Genomic DNA, 23,847 nt, shown 5'->3' with positions numbered 1-23,847 from the left:
AACACTTTGATTTATGATAAACTCACCTCAAAGAATATTTTGAATGTTTGACGTAGAAAGGCTCTCTGGGACTTAAAAACTTGAGCTGGAATTTAATATGAAACACTTTATGAAGTTACACAAGTTAGACATCTGTGCATATTTAAATCAACACACCGTGCATTTGCCTATGTATACCCACAAGATGAAGTTAAGACAATAAATGCTCATGAAAGGGAATTTTAATGAATTTACTATAGTTCTGACTGGAGTAAATGTTATCCAGAAATATGCTCATAGGATCATACAGAAGAAAACAAGAACAGAAACTAAAAAATGAAAATATGAAAATACTGGATAATTTTCAGACAAAGGATGATAAACTTTCCATGAGTTTCTCTTCAAACACAATATTAAGATATTTTAAAAATTAACTATTTTACCTTAAATATCATCTATAAAACAATCTTCTAATTCTTAGGAAAATGTTTATCAAATAGTAGAATACATTTATTTTCCACAACCCACAGCAATATTTCCAACTTACCGAGTGTGTAATAAAAGAATTATTTCGCAAATTGACTTTCAATGTCCTTGATTCCCCAACTCTCGTTGGCAGAAATTGATACACGTCTTCTGGGGCATAAACTCCACGGTGGGTCAAGTCAAGTTGCCTTCTATGGAGACAGGTTTGAAAATTAACTATTTACAATCTACAGAAACTTAAACTATTTGTATATAACAAATTATATAACTTGTGTATATGGCTTTAACTTGTGTTTTCTCCCACATTTCAGTTAAAGTAGTTTTGTGAAGGTGACTGTCTGATCAGTACTAATATTGCTGGTGCCAGGAAGCATCCAGGCATGCCTGGCAGCAGCTGATATGGGCAGCAGAACCTCCTCTCTTGGAGAGGTACTTAACATGCTTTTCTTAAAAGCATCTTCCTCCAGAACTAAGTCAAACCTAAGTATGAGTTAACTAAGAACTATAAGAAACATTTTCATGTAAGTTAGAAAGAGAAAGATGAATACTATACGATATCACTTTTACGTGAAATCTAAAATATGACACAAATGAACATACCTACAAAAAAGAAACAGACCCACAGACACAGAGAACAGACTTGTGGTTGCCAAGGGGGAGGGGTTTGGGGGAGGGACGGACTGGGAGGTTGGGTTTAGCACATGTAAGCTTTTATATATAGAATGGATAGACAACAAGGTCCTACTGTATAGCACAGAGAATTATATTCAATATCCTGTGTAACCATATGGATAAGAATGTATGTAACATTGCTTTGCTGTACAGCAGAAATAAACACAATGCTATACATCAACTATACTTCAATAAAGTTATTAAAAAAACACATCCCTGAAAAAAAATTTTTCATTAGGTAAAACATTTACATATTATCATTAAAGCTCTGCAAGCCACTGATATAACATACATTTTATAAAGTTTTTAAGAATCTACTTTCATATACTCTTTTTGGGAATGTAAAATGGAAAGGCTACTTTGGGAACATTCTTCGATTTAAGGTTAAGGTTAAAAAAATTCCTACCACATGACTCAGTAATTCTACTCTAAGACATTTTTACCCAAAAGAAATGAAAGAATATGTCCACAAAAACACACATATAACAATGTTCACTGCATCTTCATTCACAAGGGCTCCAAGGTGGAAGACACCAAATGCCAAAGGATAAAGAAACAATGGTGACGAGCCCCTGTGACGGGGCATGTGAATTCCACACGCACAGGTACCCACCACAGGTGGACTCACCAACACCAAAGATCCCAACATCACCATCTAAGTGAAAGAAGCCAGGCAAAATCTGAGTGCAGGTGTACATGAAATCCACAGAACTAAGGCAACATACAGAACAGAATAAACCCCAGGCGAGGGTGGGGGTGGCTGGAAAAGCCGCGTGAGAACTCCCAGATGAGAGGAACTGGGAGTCAAGTCTCTACCTTGACTGCAGTGGGGTGACACATGTCAATCACAGGTAAGCCACTGGGCATTTTGTCGAATGAGATTATACCTCAATAAAGTACTGGGAAAAACTCATGAGAATGAGAGAAATAACATACCCAGGTATGAGGGCAGAAGCCTCAGATACAGCCTGTCTTCGAAGCTTAAGTAAATTATCTATTTTAATGAGGCTATTTGCAGAAATGCGTGAAATTCCAGGCTCACTTTCTGCTCTGACACTCTGTAGAAAAAAATCACAGGGTGGAGGAGGAGAAATAAATACATGGACATTTACCTAACTGAATTTTACTACTTCCTAATTCTTAAAAAGGACACTTTAGATTTTTAAATTCCTTTAATTACAAATGCTTTATCTTGTACTGTTTCTCTCTGTGTCTCACACACACAAAAAAACCTTACCTAATTAAGGCAAACATAGATTTCACAGAGCCAATAAATAAAGACACATAAGAAAACTAAGATGATAAGCAGCTACAGTAGAATTAATGGGATTATAATAAAACAAGGAACATACTTAGCTTTCTCAGGCCAGTTTTTCAGACCAGTTTCACCTGGTGTCTTCAAAACACACCCAGTAATTTACTTAAATTCAGGGAAACACTCACATGTCCAGACAGCTGGAATCTTAAGGTGTGCTTCAGGTGAGGCTCTTTAAGAGGGTGACATTCAACATCCCAAAACTGGGCATAGTCTCCTCTATCTCTGGGCAAAAACATGACAGAGACCTACAAACAACACATCCAGGAGAGAAATTTAGACTCTGAATCTTACACACATGCACTGAGGTTACCAATTCAAAGTGTGGTATGAAGAAATTAAAGGGGAAAACTGTCTTTGTATTGATTAATTTTGCACTAATGGAAAAAGAATTTGAACATTTTTAGTGGGTTTGTTACTGTACCTGTACCAGATCCAAGTATATTTTTCAAGTCAGGGAGCCAGATTCCTCCAGCCTTATCTTTCTTTCTCAAGACTGCTTTGGCTATCTGGAGCCTTTAGTGTCTCCATACAAATTTAAAAATTTTTTTCTAGTTTTGTGAAAAATGCCATTGAGATTTTGACAGGGATTGCACCTAATCTATAGATTGCCTTGGGTAGTACAGTTGTTTTAACAATACTGATTCTTTCAATCCAAGAACACAGTATGTCTTTCTGTTTGCATCCACTTCAATTTCTTTCATCAGCATCTCATTCTTTTCAGAGAATAGGTCTTTTACCTCTTAAGTAGGTTTATTCCTAAGTATTTTATTGTTTTTGATTCATTGGTAAATGGGATTATTTTCTCAGTTTTCCTTTCTGATAGTTTGTTCTCAGTGTACAGAAATGCAACAGATTTCTGTACGTTAATTTGGTATTCTACAACTTTACCAAATTCATTAGTAAGCTCTGGTTTTCTGGTGGCGTCTTTAGGATTTCTTATGTATAGCAAGATATTCCAGTGAAACCCAAACGAACTTTTTGGCCAACCCAATATCCTGTCAAACAAACAGTGAGTTTTACTTCTTTTCCAATTTGGATCTCTTTTATTTCTTTTTCTTCGCTGATTCCCATCACTAAGACTTCCAAAACTATGCTGAATAAAAGTAGAGAGTGTTCATCCTTGTCTTGTTCCCGACCTAAGAAAGAATGCTTTCAGCTTTTCAGTGTTGAGTATGATGTTACCTGTGAGTTTGTCATATGTGACCTTTATTAGGTTGAGGTATGTTCCCTTTATGCCCACTTTCTGAAGAGTTAATTATAAATGGATGTTGAATTTTGTGAAAAACTTTTTCTGCATCAATTGAGATAATCATAAGCCTTTTATTCTTCAACTTGTTAATGTGGTACATCACATCAACAAATTATTATTTGCAGTCATTGAAAAATCCTTGCATCCCTGGGAAAAATCCCACTTGATGATGGTGTTTGATCCTTCCTATGTATTGTTGGATTCAGTTTGCTAGTGGTTTCTTTTTGACAATTTTTACACCTACATTCAGAGATACTGGTCTGTAATTTTTGCTTTTTGTGTGTGATTATCTTTGCCTGGTTTGGTAACAGAATGATGGTGGCCTCATAGCATGAGTTAGAAAGTGTTTCTTCCTCTGTATATTTTGGAACAGTTTTATAAGGATAGGTGCTAACTCTTCTCTAAATGTTTGGTAGAATTCACTATACTACAAAGCTACAGTAATCAAAATAGCATGGTACTGGTTCCAAAACAGATACATAGATCAATGGAACAGGACAGTTCAGTTCAGTTGCTCAGTCGTGTCTGACTCTTTGCGACCCCATGAACCGCGCAGCATGCCAGGCCTCCCTGTCCATCACTGACTCCCAGAGTCCACCCAAACCCACGTCCTTCGAGTCGATGATGCCATCCAACCATCTCATCCTCTGTCATCTCCTTCTCCTCCTGCCCTCAACTTTCCCAGCATCAGGGTCTTTTCAAATGAGTCAGCTCTTCACATCAGGTGGTCAAAGTATTGGAGTTTCAGCCTCAGCATCAGTCCTTACAATGAAGACCCAGGACTGATCTTCTTTAGGATGGACTGGTTGGATCTCCTTGCAGTCCAAGGGACTCTCTAGAGTCTTCTCCAGCACCACAGTTCAAAAGCATCAATTCTTCGGCACTCAGCTTTCTTTACAGTCCAACTCTCACATCCATACATGACCACTGGAAAAACCATAGCCTTGACTAGAGGAACCTTTGTTGGCAAAGTAATGTCTGTGCTTTTTAATATGCTGTGTAGGTTGGTAGTAACTTTCCTTCCAAGGAGTAAGCGTCTTTTAATTTCATGGCTGCATTCACCATCTGCAGTGATTTTGGAGCCCAAAAAAATAAAGTCAGCCACTGTTTCCACTGTTTCCCCATCTATCTGCCATGAAGTGATGGGACAGGATGCCATGATCTTCGTTTTCTGAATGTTGACCTTTAAGCCAACTTTTTCACTCTTCTCTTTCACATTCAGGAACAGGACAAACAGACCAGAAATAAACCCCCATTTATGGCCAATTACTCGGCAACAAGAGGTAAGAATATAAAATGAAGGAAAAAAGTCTCTTCAATAAGTGGTTCTGGGAAAACTGGACAGCTATTAATACATGGAAAAGAATACAATTGGGACATTCTCTAACATCATATAAAAAATAAACTCAAAACGGATTAAAGACCAGAAACCATAAAACTCCTAGACACAGGCAGAAGACTCTCTGACATTGATTATAGCAGTATTTTTTTTTTAATCTGTCTCCTAAAGTAAAGGAAATAAAAGCAAAAATAAACAAATGGGACCTAACTAAACTCCTAAGCTTTTACACAGCAAAGGAAACAATCAACAAAATGAAATGACAACCTGCTGAATAGAGGAAAATATTTGCAAATGATATGACCAGTAAGGAATTAATATCCAACATATATAAATAGCTCACAGACAAAAAATCAGGCCAATTAAAAAATGAGGAGAAGAACTAAATACACATTTGTCCAAAGAGGAAATGCAAATGGCCAACAGGTACGTGAAAACATGCACAACATTGCAAACCACCAGGGAAATGAAAATCAAAACCACAAAGAGCTATCACCTCACAACTGCCAGGATGGCCATCACCAAGAAGAATACAAATAACAAATGTTGGCGAGAATGTGGAGAAAAGGGAACCCTTGTACACTGTTAGTGGGAATGTAAGTTGGGGCAGCTATGTGGAAAACAGTACAGAAGTTTCTCAAAAAACAAAACTGAACTACCATATGACCCAGCAGGGCTTCCCAGGTGGTTCAGTGGGCTGCCATCTATGGGGTCGCACAGAGTCGGACACGACTGAAGTAACTTAGCAGCAGTAGCAGATATGGAAGAAACCTAAGTGTCCATCAACAAATGAATGGATAAAGAAGGTATGGTATGTGTGTACATGTACACACACACAATATAATATTAGGAAAAAGAATAAAATCATGCCATTTGCAGCAACATGGGTGGATTTGGGGGGCACTGTGCCCAGTGAAAAAAGTCAGAGAGAGAAAGACAAATACTATATGATATCACTTATATATATGGACTCTAAGAAATACAAATAAAAAATAAGCAGACTCACAGATGTATGGAACAAACTAGCAGTCACTGGTGGGGATGGGGGAGGGGCAATACAGGAGTAGAGGATTAAGAGGTACTATTTAGGCATAAAATAAGGTATTGATAGGAGGATGTATTATACAACATGAGGAATATAGCCAATACTGTATAAAAATTACAAATGGATTATTATCTTTAAAAATCAGATCAGATCAGTCGCTCAGTCGTGTCCGACTCTTTTCGACCCCATGAATCGCAGCACACCAGGCATCCCTGTCCATCACCAACTCCCGGAGTTCACTCAGACTCATGTCCATCGAGTCAGTGATGCCATCCAGCCATCTCATCCTCTGTTGTCCCCTTCTCCTCTTGCCCCCAATCCCTCCCAGCATCAGAGTCTTTTCCAATGAGTCAACTCTTCGCATCAGGTGGCCAAAGTACTGGAGTTTCAGCTTTAGTATCATTCCTTCCAAAGAAATCCCAGGGCTGATATCCTTTAGAATGGACTGGTTGGATCTCCTTGCAGTCCAAGGGAGTCTCAAGAGTCTTCTCCAACACCACAGGTCAAAAGCATCAATTCTTCGGCACTCAGCCTTCTTCACAGGCCAACTCTCACATCCATACATGACCACAGGAAAAACCATAGTCTTGACTAGACGAACCTTTGTTGGCAAAGTAATGTCTCTGCTTTTGAATATGCTATCTAGGTTGGTCATAACTTTCCTTCCAAGGAGTAAGTGTCTTTTAATTTCATGGCTGCAGTCACCATCTGCAGTGATTTTGGAGCCCAGAAAAATAAAGTCTGACACTGTTTCCACTGTTTCCCCATCTATTTCCCATGAAGTGATGGGACCGGATGCCATGATCTTCGTTTTCTGAATGTTGAGCTTTAAGCCAACTTTTTCACTCTCCACTTTCACCTTCATCAAGAGGCTTTTTAGTTCCTCTTCACTTTCTGCCATAAGGGTGGTGTCATCTGCATATCTGAGGTTATTGATATTTCTCCTGGCAATCTTGATTCCAGCTTGTGTTTCTTCTAGCCCAGTGTTTCTCATGATGTACTCTGCATATAAGTTAAATAAACAGGGTGACAACATACAGCCTTGACGTACTCCCTTTCCTATGTGGAACCAGTCTGTTGTTCCATGTCCAGTTCTAACTGTTGCTTCCTGACCTGCATACACATTTCTCAAGAGGCATTATATTACACACCTATAACTTACATAATATCATATCATAATCCAAATAAAAGAAATAGAAATACAATGTTAAAATAGTACAAATCCTTTAAAAAAAGTTATTTTAGAGTGCAAGATCAGCACTGGTAGAGCTTTTTGACTGGCTGGTTGACAAAACCACTGTCTGGATCAGTCCCCTGGAAGCATGTTCCCAGCACAGGCTAGCCAGGTGACAAGCTCACACCAGAATGAGTGAGCACCAATCACACACTAACCATGGTGTTGTTACCTAGCAAGACGTCCTGCCACAGGAGCACAGTGCAGATCTGTGCTGCTGCCACTTTCGCAGGAGCCTGGCTATGAGCAGCACCATCCAGGTGGAGTGAACTCTTCTGGGTGGAAATGAGGCACTCCTGGCCAGTTGACACTATGTTCCCACCAGAGAGCTGTGAAAAGATGTCAGAACTCACCTTTTGGACACCATGGCCTTCCACTACACCAGAAATAGGAGAACATCTGAATGCTGCATAGGTAGCTCTAAAAACATCTCCACTCTCATCAACTCCCTACAAAGACACCATTTAAACAATCAAATTTAAAAAAACAAAAAGTCAACAGATCAGGTTCGACAGTGACACCACTGCCTTCACAGGCATCAAGGACAAACCCGTTTCCTGGAGACCGGGAGCACCCAGGCTCCGCTCACACCAGGCCTCACTGGACACAGACCCTCCTCCCACCCTCAGCCGCAGTGCTCTATAGGAGGCTGCTCCCTCGTTGGAGGACTGCTGCTTCCTCAAGAACCTTGCTGAGTGTGCGTTCCAACACCCCCACACAATATCAGCACTTCATTTCCTGTCAGAGGGCCCAGCACTATCTTTTGCACACATCATGTTAACATTATGGCTCAGAACCTTGATGGTCACACCAAGAAGACAGCAGAGAGGCCGTATCACATGTGACAACATGTGACGATGCATGCAGCTTGTGCGGTGCCCACTGGCAGACACCACATGTGGGCACACAGGCTAAGACTCCCTGGCAAGTAAAGTTCAGCCCTGCCTCCAACACATAGCAGCACTCAGAACCAGGAGAAAGAAACGCACACACATGTCTGGGATAAAATCTGTATATATTTCTCAGAATAAAATTATTTCAGATAAAAAACCGTGCTGCAGGAGACAGAACTAAACAGAGCAAGCAGATGTTTTCACATTACATTCTCTAGCCTGACTCTTAAAACCACCATGTGAACAAGACTGGGCAGGTTAGTTCCACTGACAGAAATAATCAAGTAAATGAAGCAGATTAACAAAACCCAGTAATCTCAATTTATGGTCCTAATCCAGATTTTAAAATATGCTACATAAACATTAAAATGAGTATATTCGAGGTAATTATCACTGACCTTGACGTAAGGTGGAGCTAAAGATGATAGGTGCCACCTCACTTCCGTGTCACCATGATTCTCCAGTTCTAGGTAATTTCCTATAAGGAACACATTTCACAACTCAAACTGTTTGAGGGGTAAGTAAACAAGCAGATCCCTATGATAATATGTGATAAATACTGTGATTACCTTACCACAGAGAAGAAATACAATCAGATCCCTTTGAGTCCAACAAGGACACTATTCTCTAACCGTTATGTTAGGTTCTAACAGAACCTAACTTTCTAAGTTCAGATGCTCTGTCTTGTATTTCGACATTATTTTTTAAGTCCTGTTTGACAGATGCCCTATCTTGTATTTAACCAAAGGGAAAAGTTACCAAGGGACTAAAGCATGTTCTTCATCACGTACTGAGGAAGCACAGAGCACCATTCCAGGCCCCTGAGGAAGCTCAGAGGAGCTTCACATAGCACTTCACTGTTCTCAGGCCCTGGATGGAGGGCCAGGTTGGGGTTGAGGTGGAGCAGGCAGGACAGGCCCAGAACCTGCAGTCACAGCCTAAGGGATGAGGCCTGGCTCCATCACCTTCCTCTCCTCTCTGGCCACTAACTTAGCAGCAGCTCTGGTCAAAGATCTAGTGAGAGTTGGGAAAGGATGGCTCTGACAAACAGTCTAAGCCTCCTGGAACAGAGAGAGTTACTAAAGGCCTGGGAGGGACTGAGGGCAGGAGGAGGGGACGACAGAGGATGAGATGGCTGGATGGCATCACCAACTCGATGGACGTGAGTTTGGGTAAACTCTGGGAGTTGGTGATGGACAGGGAGGCCTGGTGTGCTGCAATTCATGGGGCTGCAAAGAGTTGGACATGACTGAGCGACTGAACTGAACTAAACTGAAGGCCTAGTTTTAGCTTCCTTGAATCGAGCTGAAACAATTTGTCACTGAAACAATTTCTGAGAACTGCTGATTTTCTCCTGAAGTTAACACTGTCTCGAACTACGGTTAACTAGGAGCTGTTAGATCCCACCTAACAACATCTGAAGACGTAACCTTGTGATACAATACCTGAGGTCTCACCAGGTTCTGTTGGAGGAAAAGTAACTGTCTTGTTTCTTAGCTCAACTTTTGTGGCAGGTGGTTTTGCTGCTGGTTTTACCAGATTAACTGCACGCTCAGTTTCTTGGGAAAGGATTCCAAGTGGGCTAGAGGTCAAATGAGTGAAAAGTTCTTCTTGGGTCAAGTCTTCTCGAATTTGAACCTTCACAATTTTCTGAAATGAGACAAAGTGAAGTTAATGTTTTTTTCTTAATTCCTATTTTTTAATCATGGTAGACAAAAGTAATGCCAAACAAATGAAACACTGATTAATTTAGAAAGTAAAGTCTATTCAGATCTCAAAGTAGCTATTTGACTTGATCTTTTTCCCTACTCCCCTCTTTTTCAAAGCAGATTTTTCAAGTTAATGGTGGCTTCCAGGCCCTACTCCCCACTGCTGCACCAGGAAACTTACTCAGTTCACTGGTGGAAAAATCTGAACTAAGTGCTCTAGTTACATAAGCTGTTTGGGCTGAAAGGACCTCAATTTGATTTCTGAAATGTAAGTGCCATCAACAGGATTATAACATTTAAATTGCAAAAAAAAATATCGATTAAAAAAAAATTTTTTTTTTTAAGTACCTTCTGTCCATTGTCACAGTGTATATAGATCAAGCCGCTCCAAGGGAACATTGAATGTTTTGTGGATAAGGAGGAATTGGGACTCACAAGAATTTGCATCTTACTCCTTAAAAGAAGAATTGAATACTGAGAACCAAGAATAGTGTAGACTGTAACAGCAATAAAATAACACTGCACCATCAATGACCACCAAGAGTTTCCCCACTGTTCAGAAAGGGCAGAGAACAGCAGTGAGCTCCCATGTGCATCTGATTTTACCTCAGTCCCAACTTGGTGACTGACAAAAAGCTGAGTGGTGTAAAGACAAGAACCTGAGGGCAAAGCTCATGTGAAAATGGACCACACCACAGAAATGCATCTATACAGTAATTCAAACTAAATATTTCTAGAGAAAGACCACTACCATGAATACTCTGAGCTGTCACTCTCACAGAGAGTAACTGGAATGGGGGTGGGGAGAAGAGTGCTTCTTTGCTCCCGCCGTGGGTCAGGTTTCTGTGCTCACTGTGCTCAAGAGCTATGGGACGACAAAGACTGAAATGTGGAGTGTGACCAGATCTGTCACTTAAGAGACACTACCAGTTACAAGAGAGATCTATACCCACATCCAATATAGCCGAGCTAATAGCACGACACGAAGGGCCATGCACAAGTTGCTATGGACAACCTGCCCTGTCACCTCCAGTTTTTCACCCATTAACAAGCAAGTACTTAACTGACTGCTTTGGTTCCAGGCTTTCTCTGGAGTGTCCCTAACCTTACCTCAACCCAGTCTTGGTCAAATAAACTCTCTTTAAGTCCATATGCCATCATTTTGCAAAAGCAAAGAAAACAGATTCCAAGTTGCTCTCATGCAAAGCTGCTACACACACTTTCAGGTGTGTGTGTTTTGTGCCAGTTGGGACTGTTCCCAGGAAGTGGACAGCTGAGGCTTACCCCACCAATAACCATGCTGCACAGAGAGGGCAGCTGCTCATCACCACTCGATCCCCAAAGACTTCTGTTTAATCCTTTGTGGAAAACAGTAAGCTAGACTATAGCTCAGACACAGCAGAAGTCAGGAAGCCATGTCTGTAAAATGTCCTTAGACAAAACCAGCAGAGTAAGCTGCCAGGCCCAAGGTGACAAGCCAGGACCACTGGGCTTCGGGGACCACCACCCTCACCCCATGCACAGATGTATCCCATGCTGTAACTCCGGAGGCATAGCTGTGTCAGGAGATTCCACTCTAGGAATTCTCTCCCGTCTCACTCAGCTCTTGACCCTCTTAGGTTGATACTATAACTGGCTGTGGACGGGCCCCACCGCTAAGAGGTATGAGTCTTGAACTCAGTGTGTTCCCACAGAACCACTCATGGTGCTCTGTAGAGTCAGCACACGGCAAAATCCTACTAAGTTTAAATGGTCTATGAAGCATGTGAATAACATCCAGTGGACAAGGTCATACTTACTCAGGTGCGATAAACCCATGTTGTGGAGTCACTGTAAGACAGTGTGCTGGCCAGTACAGCTCAAATTTCAGCAACCTAATAGAATTATTTAAAATCTGGAAACGTCCAGTTTTTGCCATATCACCTATGACAGCAGATAAAACATTACTCACATTTAGCATTAATAATAAAGACCAAGATTGATAAATAGCAAAAACAAATCCTACATAAATATACTATAATACCAACTTATTTTGCTTTCTCAACTGCCCCTGACAGAAATTTCAAATTCCTGGTAAAGCAAGATCTTCATTCAATCTTGGGAACTACAAAGATACTGAATAAGATCAATACTGAGCAAAGACAAAAAACGAAACCTGGAAATTGTTACCCTTGTGTTATCTTGGGCACAGACATAGGTACTAGAACTTCTTCCTCCTCTGGACCAACGGTACCAATGCTAAGGGTAAGAGGCCAAGTGTCAACTGAATTCTCAGGGTGGGGGGGAGGGGTGGCAGGAGGAAGGGTCTGTTCATGGGAGCTTGGCCTGAGGTCCGTGGCCTCATGTTAGGACAACATTCTGGTCTTCCCTACAAGAGCTGTGTGCACAGAGCAGGGACAGCCAGGGCCCCAGACAGATTTTTGTCCTGGCATTGGGGATACACTCACATGAAGGAGCAACCAAGACCAGGTGCTCAGGGTGGACAGCCCACACTTCCTCTGAGGCCGAGTTATCCTGAGGTGGGTGAACAGCTTGTGAAAGAAGGGGAGAACCCTGAGGACCCTTCACTGGCAAAACATCCAAAGAAATGTTACCACCATGTGCCCCAAAACTGCCAGATTCACTAGAGAGAGAGAGAGAGAGAAAAGAGGTTAAAAATGATAAAAAGCAGATTGTGTCATATTTTTGTATTAATTACCCATAAATGTGAAAACAGATAAAACTACAACTGCATTATATACTGTGTATTTTTCAGCAAATAAAAATCCTTACCATTGGGTATTCTTAAAGTAATGTATAAAACATAAAGTACAGTATAGGTTAAATATTGCGTGTGTGTAAGTGCTTAGTCACTCTGTCATGTCCAACTTTTTGCAACGCCATGGACTGTAACTGTAGCCCACCAGGCTCCTCTGTCAGTTGGACTTCCCAGGCAAGAATACTGGAGTGGGCTGCTCTTTCCTTCTCCAGAAAATCTTCCAGACCTAGGGATCAAACCCCCATCTCTGGTGTCTCCTGAATTGGCAGGCGATTCTTTACCACTGAGTCACCAGGGAAGCCAGGTTAAATATTACTAATCTTTAATTAGAATACACAACAATTTCTTCCCTGCTTTAACTTCTGCATGCAATCTGAAGTATCTTATAAGATTTACTACAAAAATGCCCAATATTAAGAATTTAAGAAAAACAACAAAACTCTTCGTGTATCTTTAAGTGAATAATGATAACTGGCTTCACAATGCTAATAATACTAACAACTATGAGCACATTGCTGCCCGCGTTCAGGCACAATGCAGGTTTCCAGGTTGTAGAGGAAGTGAAGGATGAGTCTGTGGATAAGGAAGTGCCCACAGGTGCTATGGGCACAGGCACAGGACCAGGGAGCAGCTCAGGGAACCAAATAGTGACAAGGGGACTGGTCCTGAATCTGAGTCCACCCTGAAGCACGTGAATAAGAGGGAAAAGGACACTCCTTCCTCAGAATGGAAAGATAACTGCAGAATGGAGAAAGAAAGGTGAGATAGGAAAATCACCAGTCAGCAGCCAAGACAGGAATAACATGGGTCAGGAAGCCATCCATCCTCACTGGGCACACTAAGTCTGGCAAGGTACAAGATCATCTACCATTTTTAAGTCACTTACTCTAACACTCCTTCAAGATATTTATTAACTAACCTTACAGTAGAGACACTTGGCAAGAATCTTCCCAGTAATGGGACAACCAGCACTGCTCAGCACCAGAGACACTACGCTGAGAAACAACTAGCATCACTCTGCGTGTCCTGAAGTTGACACTGAAATTAAAGACTATTTCATTAAGTAATTGGCCTGCACGCTGTAAGAACAGCAAGGTCCCTGGCCAATAGCCTACTTTTCCCCTTTTACCAGGAAAGCCCAGGAGAAATAAAGAAAGATGGCTTGGTCAAATCACCTGTCATCTTGCGAACACCAGATCCCACAGCAAATGGACTCAGGTCCTTACCTACAATAGGCCTGACACAGGCAGCACCTGGTCTGTCTCCCATTGTCCGTGGTAAAGAAATATGAAACTTACTAATTTATGTGGCACAGCTGTTTGAAAAGCTTCACACAGGTTACATAATTATCAAAGTATGAGATACTTTTCATGATCAAAATAGTTCCCTCCTGTGTCACATATCAATCCAGAACTTATGGATGTGGTGTTAAACCTAAGCTAGAGGGGAGAGCTGATACTGCCAAGGGGACCGTGGGCAGTCCCAGGTTCTCCTTGTTTCATCCCAAGTCAGCACCAAAGATTCACTCTGGATAACGCCTTTGACTCTGTAGATCTTACTTGCTAAACAACCCTGTGTTTCCTCAGGTGTGAAAAGAAGACCAAGGAACTCTCTTTATTGAAAGGGAATAAAGGGACACGATAACCAAACACACATGTAATCTCAGATTCTGGACCAAAGAGGAAGTGGAAAGAGGCAGTGTCCTTTCTATTGTTTGCCTTAGCTACACAGGGCACCACTGGGGAACTGACAGGTACATAGGGAATCCACGGACCAGATGGTGGTCCTGGATCACGTCAGTATCCTAACCTTGACAGGTCTGCCATGGCTATGAGGGGGTTAATTTGCAGCAAATTCAGGGCTGACTGGTCATCATGCCTGCTACTCACTCCTAAATACCTTGTTCAGAGAAAGCCACATATACATAAAGAAAAATAATAAAATGTCATCAACCAGGGAATTTCCGTACAGATAGCGTATGGAAGTTCTCTATACTATTTTTAAACTTTTCTGTAAGTTTGGAATTATTTCAAATTTAAAAATAAAGCTGAAATAAACATTTCAAGACAAAAAGCACCAAGTATAAGGGAAAGGATCAGCTCTACTATGAATTAAATAACCTTGAAATCTGGTGAAAGATGTTTTGTTAGTTTTACCTTTTGAATTCCAAGCTAGGTTTGGCAGAAGGTGGAAGAAATTCTCTGCTGGAAATGGAATCTCTAAATTCTCCAATTACTGAAAGTATGATTTTACGCATGTTTCCATAAAAGAGCTGGACATCATTGGGCCGCTGGGGAAGGTCATACACTGAAACAGAAAATAATGTATGAAATACATGAATCTTCACACAATCACACCATTTATATATATTCTTGTACTTTCTTAGTTGGGGTCAGGTGACATTCCGATTTTGACCCTACAGATCAGCATCACTGACTTGCAGCCCAGGTTCTGCCCTGGACTTGGCTGACAGCGGCACCAGTGCTCAGCGGTGAACTGTGGTCACTTCCTTTCCCATCCTGAACTGCAGTCTTCCCCTACTGTAACATAACAACAAGCATCCTGACCCCTGACATAAATTACCCTGCTAGGTTTCTGCAGTGCTCAGAGGCAGCATCACCTCAACTCCAGAATGCAGCATCTGAAGCATGGATCTGAGAGACCGCCTCACAGACACTTAACCTCAGCAAATCCAGAAACCAGGCGGTGTCAGCGTAACTGCATGTATTTAGACTGATCAGACAGTGTATCTAGAGATAAACCCATCTGAATGAATGCACACATACAAGAAATTTTCAGAGAACATGCCTGTATTCTACATAGAAATTAAATATTAAGAATTATATACTTTTAAAATGGAACTTCAGAAAGAACACAGAAGTATAAATTGAGATTTATATTAAGATATCTTGACTATAAAAGCTTAATTGTGAAATTATTTGCCACAATCATTATACATTTTGCAAAAGACCACTATGAATGCTTGTCACAGTAATATGCTCAAACAAATGTTTTTCAAAATAATCATGTAAAAAGTTCAATTGCAACATTCTCATGGGGATCCACTATACCAATTAACACAAAACCAATTGGGCTGCGTTCCCCCTCCACCTGGGCAGCGCGCACAGCACCTCCAGGAGGCCAGTACACCCTGGGGTACAGCCTGGTGCCTGAGAACCCACCCACCTGAAGCCCCCACTCAGCCCCAATGCAGGGGGGCTCAGCAGGTTACCTGAGCACTTGGCTGGGTTTGTTAGCATGACCCTTAACACATCCCCTTCCAAATGCTTGCACACCAGCTCCCTCTGCCAGAACACACCTCCCCAGGCACCGTGGTGCACATCTTCTCTTCCTCACAACCCCTCCCTGCTCTCTCAGCAGGGCACCCTTCTTCAGGCCCCTGAGCCCTACGAAGGGTCTGTCAGAACTTTCCTGCCGCACTTCTCCACCTGTCCTCCTTGGTCTTTTAGCCCCCAGAGGCCAGGCTGCATGCAAGTTCCACCCCTGTGACCGTGCCCTGTACTCCCCACCCACCAAGTCCACCCAATTAGTCCTGTGGCTGAGCCGAGAGCGGTACACGTGACCCTGTTCTCATCGGGACTCACTGCTGCTACACCATGGCGTCCAGGGCACAGTCAGGTTAGCCCTGCCACATGGCTTCTTCCTTCCTCTGAGGAGGGACACGCAAGGTGAAGCTTGGAGGAGCCGAGTTGGCAGAGGTGGGGCTATGAAGTGAGGTTCGGCTCCAAATCCGAGACTCTTTCCAGCTGTTTTCAATCTTTCCACTCTTTGTAACTAACCCACCCTTGAAGCAGATGATCTAGACTCCCAATCTGCCCGAAAGGTCATACACTACTCTCTGTCACCTCTACACAGGAATAAATACCCTTTTTCCTTATCATTTCCCACTTCAGAAGGAGTATGATAAAGTGTTATCATTAAAAAACTAGAAAATAGAAGTTGGGGGAAAAGACAATACTGCCTGAAACTCTACCACCAGAATATAACCATTCTTAGTATTTTGGTGTGTATACTCCTGCAATTTTACCCACTTAACTATAAATAAGATATTATTTTTACTATATGGAGATCTTACATGCAAAATTTAAAAATAACATTTTTCTTAATAAATGAGGAGCTTTTCATGTCACTTAATATAGAATCATATTGTCTGAATGGCTTAAAAATAGTCTTTTGCAAGATTAAACAATCCTCTATTCTTGGACATTTAGGTTACTTCTAACTTCTTCCTATAATGAACACTGTGATGAAAATCTGTACATGTATTTTTACACAATTTACATGTCTCCTTTCTTATATTTTGTATGAGTAATAAATACCACTAAACACTTGAACTGTTCAGCTCAAACAGGTCTAAATATCTAGATTAGAGTCACTCAACCACAATCACATCCTCCAAAAACTGCACACCCAGCACAAGAGCAGAGAAATCTCAAAATGAGCATAAGTGTGAAATCATGAAACCTTAAGCAGTAATAACTTGAGTTTAATCATGACCATTCTCTGCCCACAAGTCCACCCAAACACTAAGTGCAATAACATATTAATATCTAACATTTACAAGGCAAAGCTCTCTCATCTGAACTCACAAGAGTTCACAAGAACTCTGTGCAGACAATACAAATATTATTCCTCTCATTTTATAGCTAAGGAAACTGAATTTCAGTGATGTAATCTGTCCGAAGTCATACAGCAGAGCTGTGACTAATTCAGCCTGACATCACACCTAAACCAAACACTTCTTCCTTATATCACATCACTGAACCCAGAAGATCTAAAATATATTGAGGGACTCCCCCGATGGTCTGATGGTTAAGAATCCACCTTGCAACGCAGGGGATGCAGGTTCGATCCCTGGTTAGGAAATGAAGATTCCACATGCTGTAGAGCAACTAAGCCCGCATGCTCTGGAGCCATAACTAGAGAACCCGTACACTGCAACAAAAGATCATACACACTGCAACTAAGACTCAACGTAGCCAAATAAGAAAATAAATTTAAAATAAAATAAAATACACGAAAATTCCCACCTTCAGTTGTTACAAGCAGCTCGTCCTGAAATGCTTCTGTGAAGTCGATGCTGTGCAGCACACTCTGACTGGGTAGGACCCGCTCTCTCACCTCTGGCATGTGCAGCACGGCTCTGTCAGTAGAGATTTTATTCAAAGGCGTTTTACAGACAAAAAACCTTCATTAGATTTTATTCATACATCTGGCAATGACTGGCAAATCCCACTGACATCATGGTGCATTAGAAAAATAGATATTATGCCTTAGTTCACAATATACGTAATTTTAAACAGAAAACTTGTTTTGGACATTCCCTTAAAAGCTATACATGGTGGTATATATACATCATCATTTTCAGGTAAACACGTTAAAACAACAACTCTCTGACAGAAGAGCAGAAAGAAGAAAAATTAGATTCTTTTCAAGTCATGCATTTACAATACTTGTGATAATTTGGTCAGTTAGAAATTTGTCTCAGGAAAAAACACGCCAAGAATATGATACAAATAATGCATCAAAAGAAAACATTTAAATTGCCATGTAATTCTGTCAGTCTGTCTGACTTGTTCTAGAGACTTTTGAGGTGACAGAACTGAAAAGTGAATTTCTCTACAAAACTGAGTTCACAAACAAAAGAAATCTCATTACCATAAATTAATGGCAAAAAGGATTTATAGAGCAGGACACTGATTTCTATACTCCAATAGAGAGAAAGGGAAAAAAACCAAAAAACTGTGATCTAATTTCTCCAAATGTCAGTTTCTATTTCTAAAATACTCAACTGAGAGACAAAACCACATTCCAAGTTGAACCCTTCACATTTGGTCTGTGTTATTATTATGTACTAACTCAATACTAAACACTTGTTTAAACATTCTAATAGTCCTCCACAGACTGAGAGTACAGTTTCCTGAACTGTGTATCGGCAGAAAACACAGCACAACACAATGCACTGGAAGAAAGCGAGACTGGCCCGCACACACACCACCCTCCCGGGAGGCAGTAACTTCCCGTGAACCATGAATTGGCATGACCTCCATCCACTCAACGCATACTCAGCTTTAGGCAAGGAAAAAGATTTTGTGACATAAGAACTCTGATTTCAACTCATAAGTAAGTCTAAATCATACTTAGACCTAAATAAAAATTTGACAACATGCCAGCATATAAAACTACATTTAAATTGGTGTACTAAATTTTTTTAGAAGCACAAGTTTTAAGTAATTAAACACCCTACAATGTCTAAAATACAGCTTGATGCATTCAAATAATTCTCAACACTCTCAGAACTGTTCCATGTCAGGTGTGTTTACACAATATACTTTCTTCCAGTAGTTTTTAAATCTTTTCAGAAACTGATCTGCCATCATTACCAAGATGGTCCAAGGATGAAGTCCAAGGTCCTATCTGAACAAAGGAGCAGAAGCCACTATATATGTTTAGAAAAGGACACTCAGTGCAAGGAAACCTGGAGACGAGCTATTTCTACCTTTATCTCTCCTACAGGTAGCTTATTGGCCACACAAATTTTACCAAAACTGTTCATCTGCCAGTTTACTAATAAGTAGTAAAACGTCTTCCATAAATTACAAATCCCAACCAGTGTTAAGTCTTCAATACTTCCATGAATGCTCCCCGTCATGGTGTAAGGTAAGTAACCCACCTTCGATACTGCTGACGTGAAATTTCATCTCCACCAAAAAAGTATATAGTTGACAGTTCTGTGGTGGTTTTACAACTGCTTTCTCTGTCTGATGGATTATATATTATAGTAACATCCTGATGCCAAGAAAAAAATCAGGAGTGAATATTAAATATTTCACTCTGAATAAATGTCACAGGAACACAAACAGTGGCTGCAGACACGGATGCACATAAACAGCACCTCCAAGATCAGATAAGATCCTATATTCCTTTCAAATAAGATGTTAGCTTTAGCCATAAAATATATAATTTTTACTTTAACCTAAAAATGAGCTTGTATTTTTAGTGCAGATACTTTCATACTTACTTCCTGTGTTCTCTCCTTCAGCACAAATTTGTCTGGAAAAATCCTTAATACTTTAGGATCCAGCAAAACTTTTTTCTGAGAATCCTTAAAACCTACAGCTTTAACAAAAGCTGCTCGAGAGCCAGTGTTACGGACAGAAATAACAATTCTACTTTCCTGGCCAGGCACTAAGTCATTCACTGTTACCATGTAATTGTCAGATAATTTTTTAACATCTTCCAAAATGAGGTTACTTGTGCCTCCATATCCAGACAAAGGTATCTAAAAACAGAATACAAACATCTGGAATTATTTTTATGTAAGCAGAAAACAGAAGATCAAATTACAGTCAGAGAAGACAATGAGACGGATTTACTGAAATTAAAATTATTCATCTTTGTGTACTTTGGCTAATAGTTACCTCACTGCCAATCAAGCCCTATCTATAGTAAAGACTCTGCTTTAAGAGAAAAACGAACCAAAGAGGTGCAAAATTATTTACCTTCCCATATCCCAAGAATAATTATTTCTCACTGTTACAGAAACCAAGCTTAGATGACAAAGGAAAAATAAGATTAGTATTGATATGCTTGCTTAAGAAGTGTTCAGCATGAAAGACACTGATATTTAAATTTATCTTGAAATGCATAAAAAAGATAAATTGATAAGATGGTTAAATATGTGACAGAAGAAATACAGCACCGTGTTAAGTGCAGAATCTAAGGGGAAGTGTATGTGAATGTTTGCCAAGTAATTCTTTCAAATTTCCAGTAATTTTAAATTTCCAACATGAAAAGTTTTGGGGGGAGAAAAATCTATGAGCATATACTCTTGTTAACTTTTGGTCCAGCAGAGTCAGGAGTGTGCCAAAGAGAAGCCAGAACTCAAATGGGCCTCAGGGGACAGCCAGCCTGGCCATGGGGGTGCAGAGTGGAGGCTCCAGGGTAGACCAGGCACTCTGAGCCATGGGGCTCCCAGGGGTGCAGCACCACCAGGAAATAGGAGTCACAAAACAGACTCTATAAATAGGAGTGCAGGAAACAGGCACCCTACAAGGATACAAACTTTTCAAACTCTTTAAATGCACTCCATTAAATATGCTTTTTCATTCCTAATTATTAAAATAAATTCCAAAGAATCCTTTGCAAACTTGAAAACATCAGTAGCTTATTTCAAGTTGTTATGTATTAAATACAATAACATTTTGAAAAATTAAACTCAGGCTGATGAAAACTCAGTATTGCCTGCCTTGTAGTAAAAATTAACAGCATTTAAAGGGCTTCAGATCTGAACTCCTGCCAAGTCCACCTCATCCATGGTGAGCTCTGTTGGTTCCAAGAGCCAGAAATATTTCTAATTTTTCTTTTCCCATAGAAACTTGCCAGTAAATCTTATATAAGAAGCTAGAAAACAACAAGGAGAATCAGCTTTTGAAAACACTCAATACGAGTATTCTTCCTGTATTTTCAAAGTCTAAGAAGTCACAAATGACTATTGACTAAAAGGTTAAAAGATGAAGAAAGATTAAATAAAATGAAATCTGAGTAATGCTCACAGACCCAAAGATTCAACCAGAAATCTGCTCTAGAGCAGGCTTCTCAGGGACTTCCCTGGTGGTCCTGTGGTTAGGACTCTGTGCTGCCACTGCTGGGGGACCGGGTTCGATCATTGAGGGAGCTAAGATCCCTCAAGCCTACACAGCCAAAACTAAACTAAAATAAAAACCCAACTAGAGCAGAGTCGTCAACCTTGGCACAGTGGACCCTGGGCTGGGCCATCTGATGTGGGGTGGCCTGTGCACTGTGGGAGTGTCTGGCCACACCCCTGGCCTCCACTCATCAGCTACCAAAAGTCTAACTGTGAAAACCACAAATGTCTCCAGAAACCACCAAGTGTGCCTTGGTGGCTGAGAACCACCACTCTGCAGGCTGCTCTGCACATCACAGCTCATGAGGCCACATGAAGAACTCCACAGAGCATGTGTCCACCTCCAGCATCCAATATAGTTAGATTTGCCAAAAGTATCTATTCTTTTTAAAACACCTTTAGGTGGTGTTAATCTTGTGACTTTTCCACATTTCCTCTGTGATACCAGGGCAAAGACCAGCTTTGCAGTCCCAGCTCCACTGCCAAGTAGCTGCTCAGTTCTGAGCTGCTTTCACAGAGCTTAGATTTCATCCAACTACCTTGTCCCTCTTTCCTCCCCTCCAGGGTTTATCACTTTTCTCTCTTAACGCCCTGAATCTAGCTAAAGAAATGACTTGAAATCTTCTGAAATTATGCTGGGAAGAAACAACACAGAAAACTCCTGTCTGTGTCTCCCTAGTGTACAGAACAGTCTAACAAGTAATGTCAGGAGACACCCTGCTGAACTGAAAGAAGAACTGTTACTTGGAAAATCAACAACTTAAACAGTTCAATCTGGACTTAACCCAACAATGGATTCCTGAGAAGTTCAAATCGAAATGAAATAGACAAGACCTATTTTACAGGATTACTACGGCGGCTACTTTTAAAATGGACAATTCTACAAGGTATATAATTACTCTCTAATCTGTCTGTAAATCTAGGTAACCAATCACATATTTTGACTTAAAAAAGAGTACATATTATTTACCAATATTTAACCAATAGTTTTACATCATAAACTCCATGGGAGAAAAAATAGCAGTTAGAATTATCTTACCGTGAACTTAACACCTGGTTGTGATCGAACTCCAAGTTGTTTAATTTCGAGTTTGGCCAACATACAAGACAGGCGAGTAGGTGCAAATAACACGGAGATATAAATGTCTTCTTTTGGACGAATCCTGACCTCACAGTTACTGGTCAATCGCTCTTCTGAGCCAAAAGTGTGCTGCAGCTACAATTCAAAAACAACCTCTGCATAAGACAGAGCAGCAGCACAAACAAAACATGCCAGTAACACAGACTCTTCAAGGACGAACAACGCAAGACAGCCTGAACATAAAAGAACGTGACACAGAACAGAGCTGTGTACTCCACAAACCTGAAAGCAGTCCTGGTCTTGTCCTCTGACAAGCAGGCGTAAATGCTGGGCTGTAGACGCAGAATTGTTTCTTAAAGCTAGTTTCTGAAGCCTAGAAACAATGGCACATTTAAAATGTGGTTTTCTTCCATGGATGCTGCTACGATCATAAAAGCAAAACCAGTTAAAACCGACTGCAATGCATTGAGGCAGATGGACTGCTTAAGCCACGTGGGTGGCGGTCCACAGTCCTGGTATTCCGCATTTCTGAGAACGTGCACTCAAGACTCACCACATTGGAGTGGACTTTCAGTTTAATCTCTCCTGTTACAGCTCCTTAGCTTCCCTTATTATCCACACTCTATGTGTAGGAATTATCTGTTTTACAAAATAGTCATCAGAAAATACAGATGAACTATTTCATTTAGTCAAGACCTTGCTTAGCTCCAAAACCTACCTTTCATGGAAACAAGGGTCCTAAGCACATTGTACAGATTTTTTACTTTAAGAGGTTCATCTGCATAAAGTAGTCTTTTAAACAGCATACTGCAATTAACCTAACTTTTAAAAAACTTACAATGCAAGTAGCACTGCAGCTGGCTGGCAGTATGAAAATCCTCCAGCCTCTGCAAATACATGCATTCTCTCTTCACTGGAGAAGAGAAAATACATGAATAAACCTCTATTTTACACAAATTTTGAAAATTAACAGTTAAATTATCTAAGCTGCGGTCTATGCCTTGTGTACCTGTATTAAAAAGGAAATGCTGCTGAGTTTAATTAACCTCAGAGTAAAATCAAAGACCTTTGGTTATTAGCACACCCAAGAAAAGCCTTCCACAGGTACTCTGCCTGGAAAAGACTTGCAGAAAAAAATTTTTTTCATAAAAACAAAGCTAATTAAAACCAAGTGCAATGTTCAGAGATGGACTGGCTGCATGGGCACAGGAGCCGCTGGGGAAGACGGTCCTAAAACCCAGGGCCATGCAGGACAATGCAGGAGTCTAGCTGAGAGTGCTTTCACTAGAGCTGCCCACGGAAAACCACTCTTCACCAGCTGGACCGTAAAGGCCTCTAAGAGGCAACATTGCTGTTAACCTTCTTCCCACTGGCCCCCAGTGCTTTCCAGAGAAGGAACCAAGATACTTGTAGCTG

At 40.7% G+C, this 23,847-nt stretch overlaps 1 protein-coding gene across 4 annotated transcripts in view; it reads right to left on the bottom strand.

Annotated features, from left to right (window-relative positions):
- CEP192 (centrosomal protein 192) overlaps window positions 1-23,847 on the bottom strand; it is a 74,217-nt gene that overhangs the window by 7,641 nt on the left and 42,729 nt on the right. For all 4 annotated transcript variants that reach the window (XM_055559087.1, XM_055559089.1, XM_055559090.1 and 1 more), the window contains 16 exons: window positions 22,714-22,804; window positions 22,390-22,566; window positions 19,725-19,985; window positions 19,377-19,492; window positions 17,734-17,846; window positions 14,839-14,989; window positions 12,372-12,547; window positions 11,724-11,847; window positions 10,273-10,378; window positions 9,661-9,865; window positions 8,614-8,693; window positions 7,676-7,771; window positions 2,581-2,700; window positions 2,074-2,195; window positions 527-656; window positions 27-85 (listed from right to left, as the gene is read on the bottom strand). In XM_055559087.1, the coding sequence (XP_055415062.1) occupies window positions 27-85; window positions 527-656; window positions 2,074-2,195; window positions 2,581-2,700; window positions 7,676-7,771; window positions 8,614-8,693; window positions 9,661-9,865; window positions 10,273-10,378; window positions 11,724-11,847; window positions 12,372-12,547; window positions 14,839-14,989; window positions 17,734-17,846; window positions 19,377-19,492; window positions 19,725-19,985; window positions 22,390-22,566; window positions 22,714-22,804 (2,127 nt within the window). The remainder of the gene's footprint in view (window positions 1-26; window positions 86-526; window positions 657-2,073; window positions 2,196-2,580; window positions 2,701-7,675; window positions 7,772-8,613; window positions 8,694-9,660; window positions 9,866-10,272; window positions 10,379-11,723; window positions 11,848-12,371; window positions 12,548-14,838; window positions 14,990-17,733; window positions 17,847-19,376; window positions 19,493-19,724; window positions 19,986-22,389; window positions 22,567-22,713; window positions 22,805-23,847) is intronic.

The sequence above is a fragment of the Bubalus kerabau genome, chromosome 21 (genome assembly GCF_029407905.1).
Source record: "Bubalus kerabau isolate K-KA32 ecotype Philippines breed swamp buffalo chromosome 21, PCC_UOA_SB_1v2, whole genome shotgun sequence".
NCBI lineage: Eukaryota > Metazoa > Chordata > Mammalia > Artiodactyla > Bovidae > Bubalus > Bubalus kerabau.
This window is presented reverse-complemented; position numbering and strand designations above follow the sequence as displayed.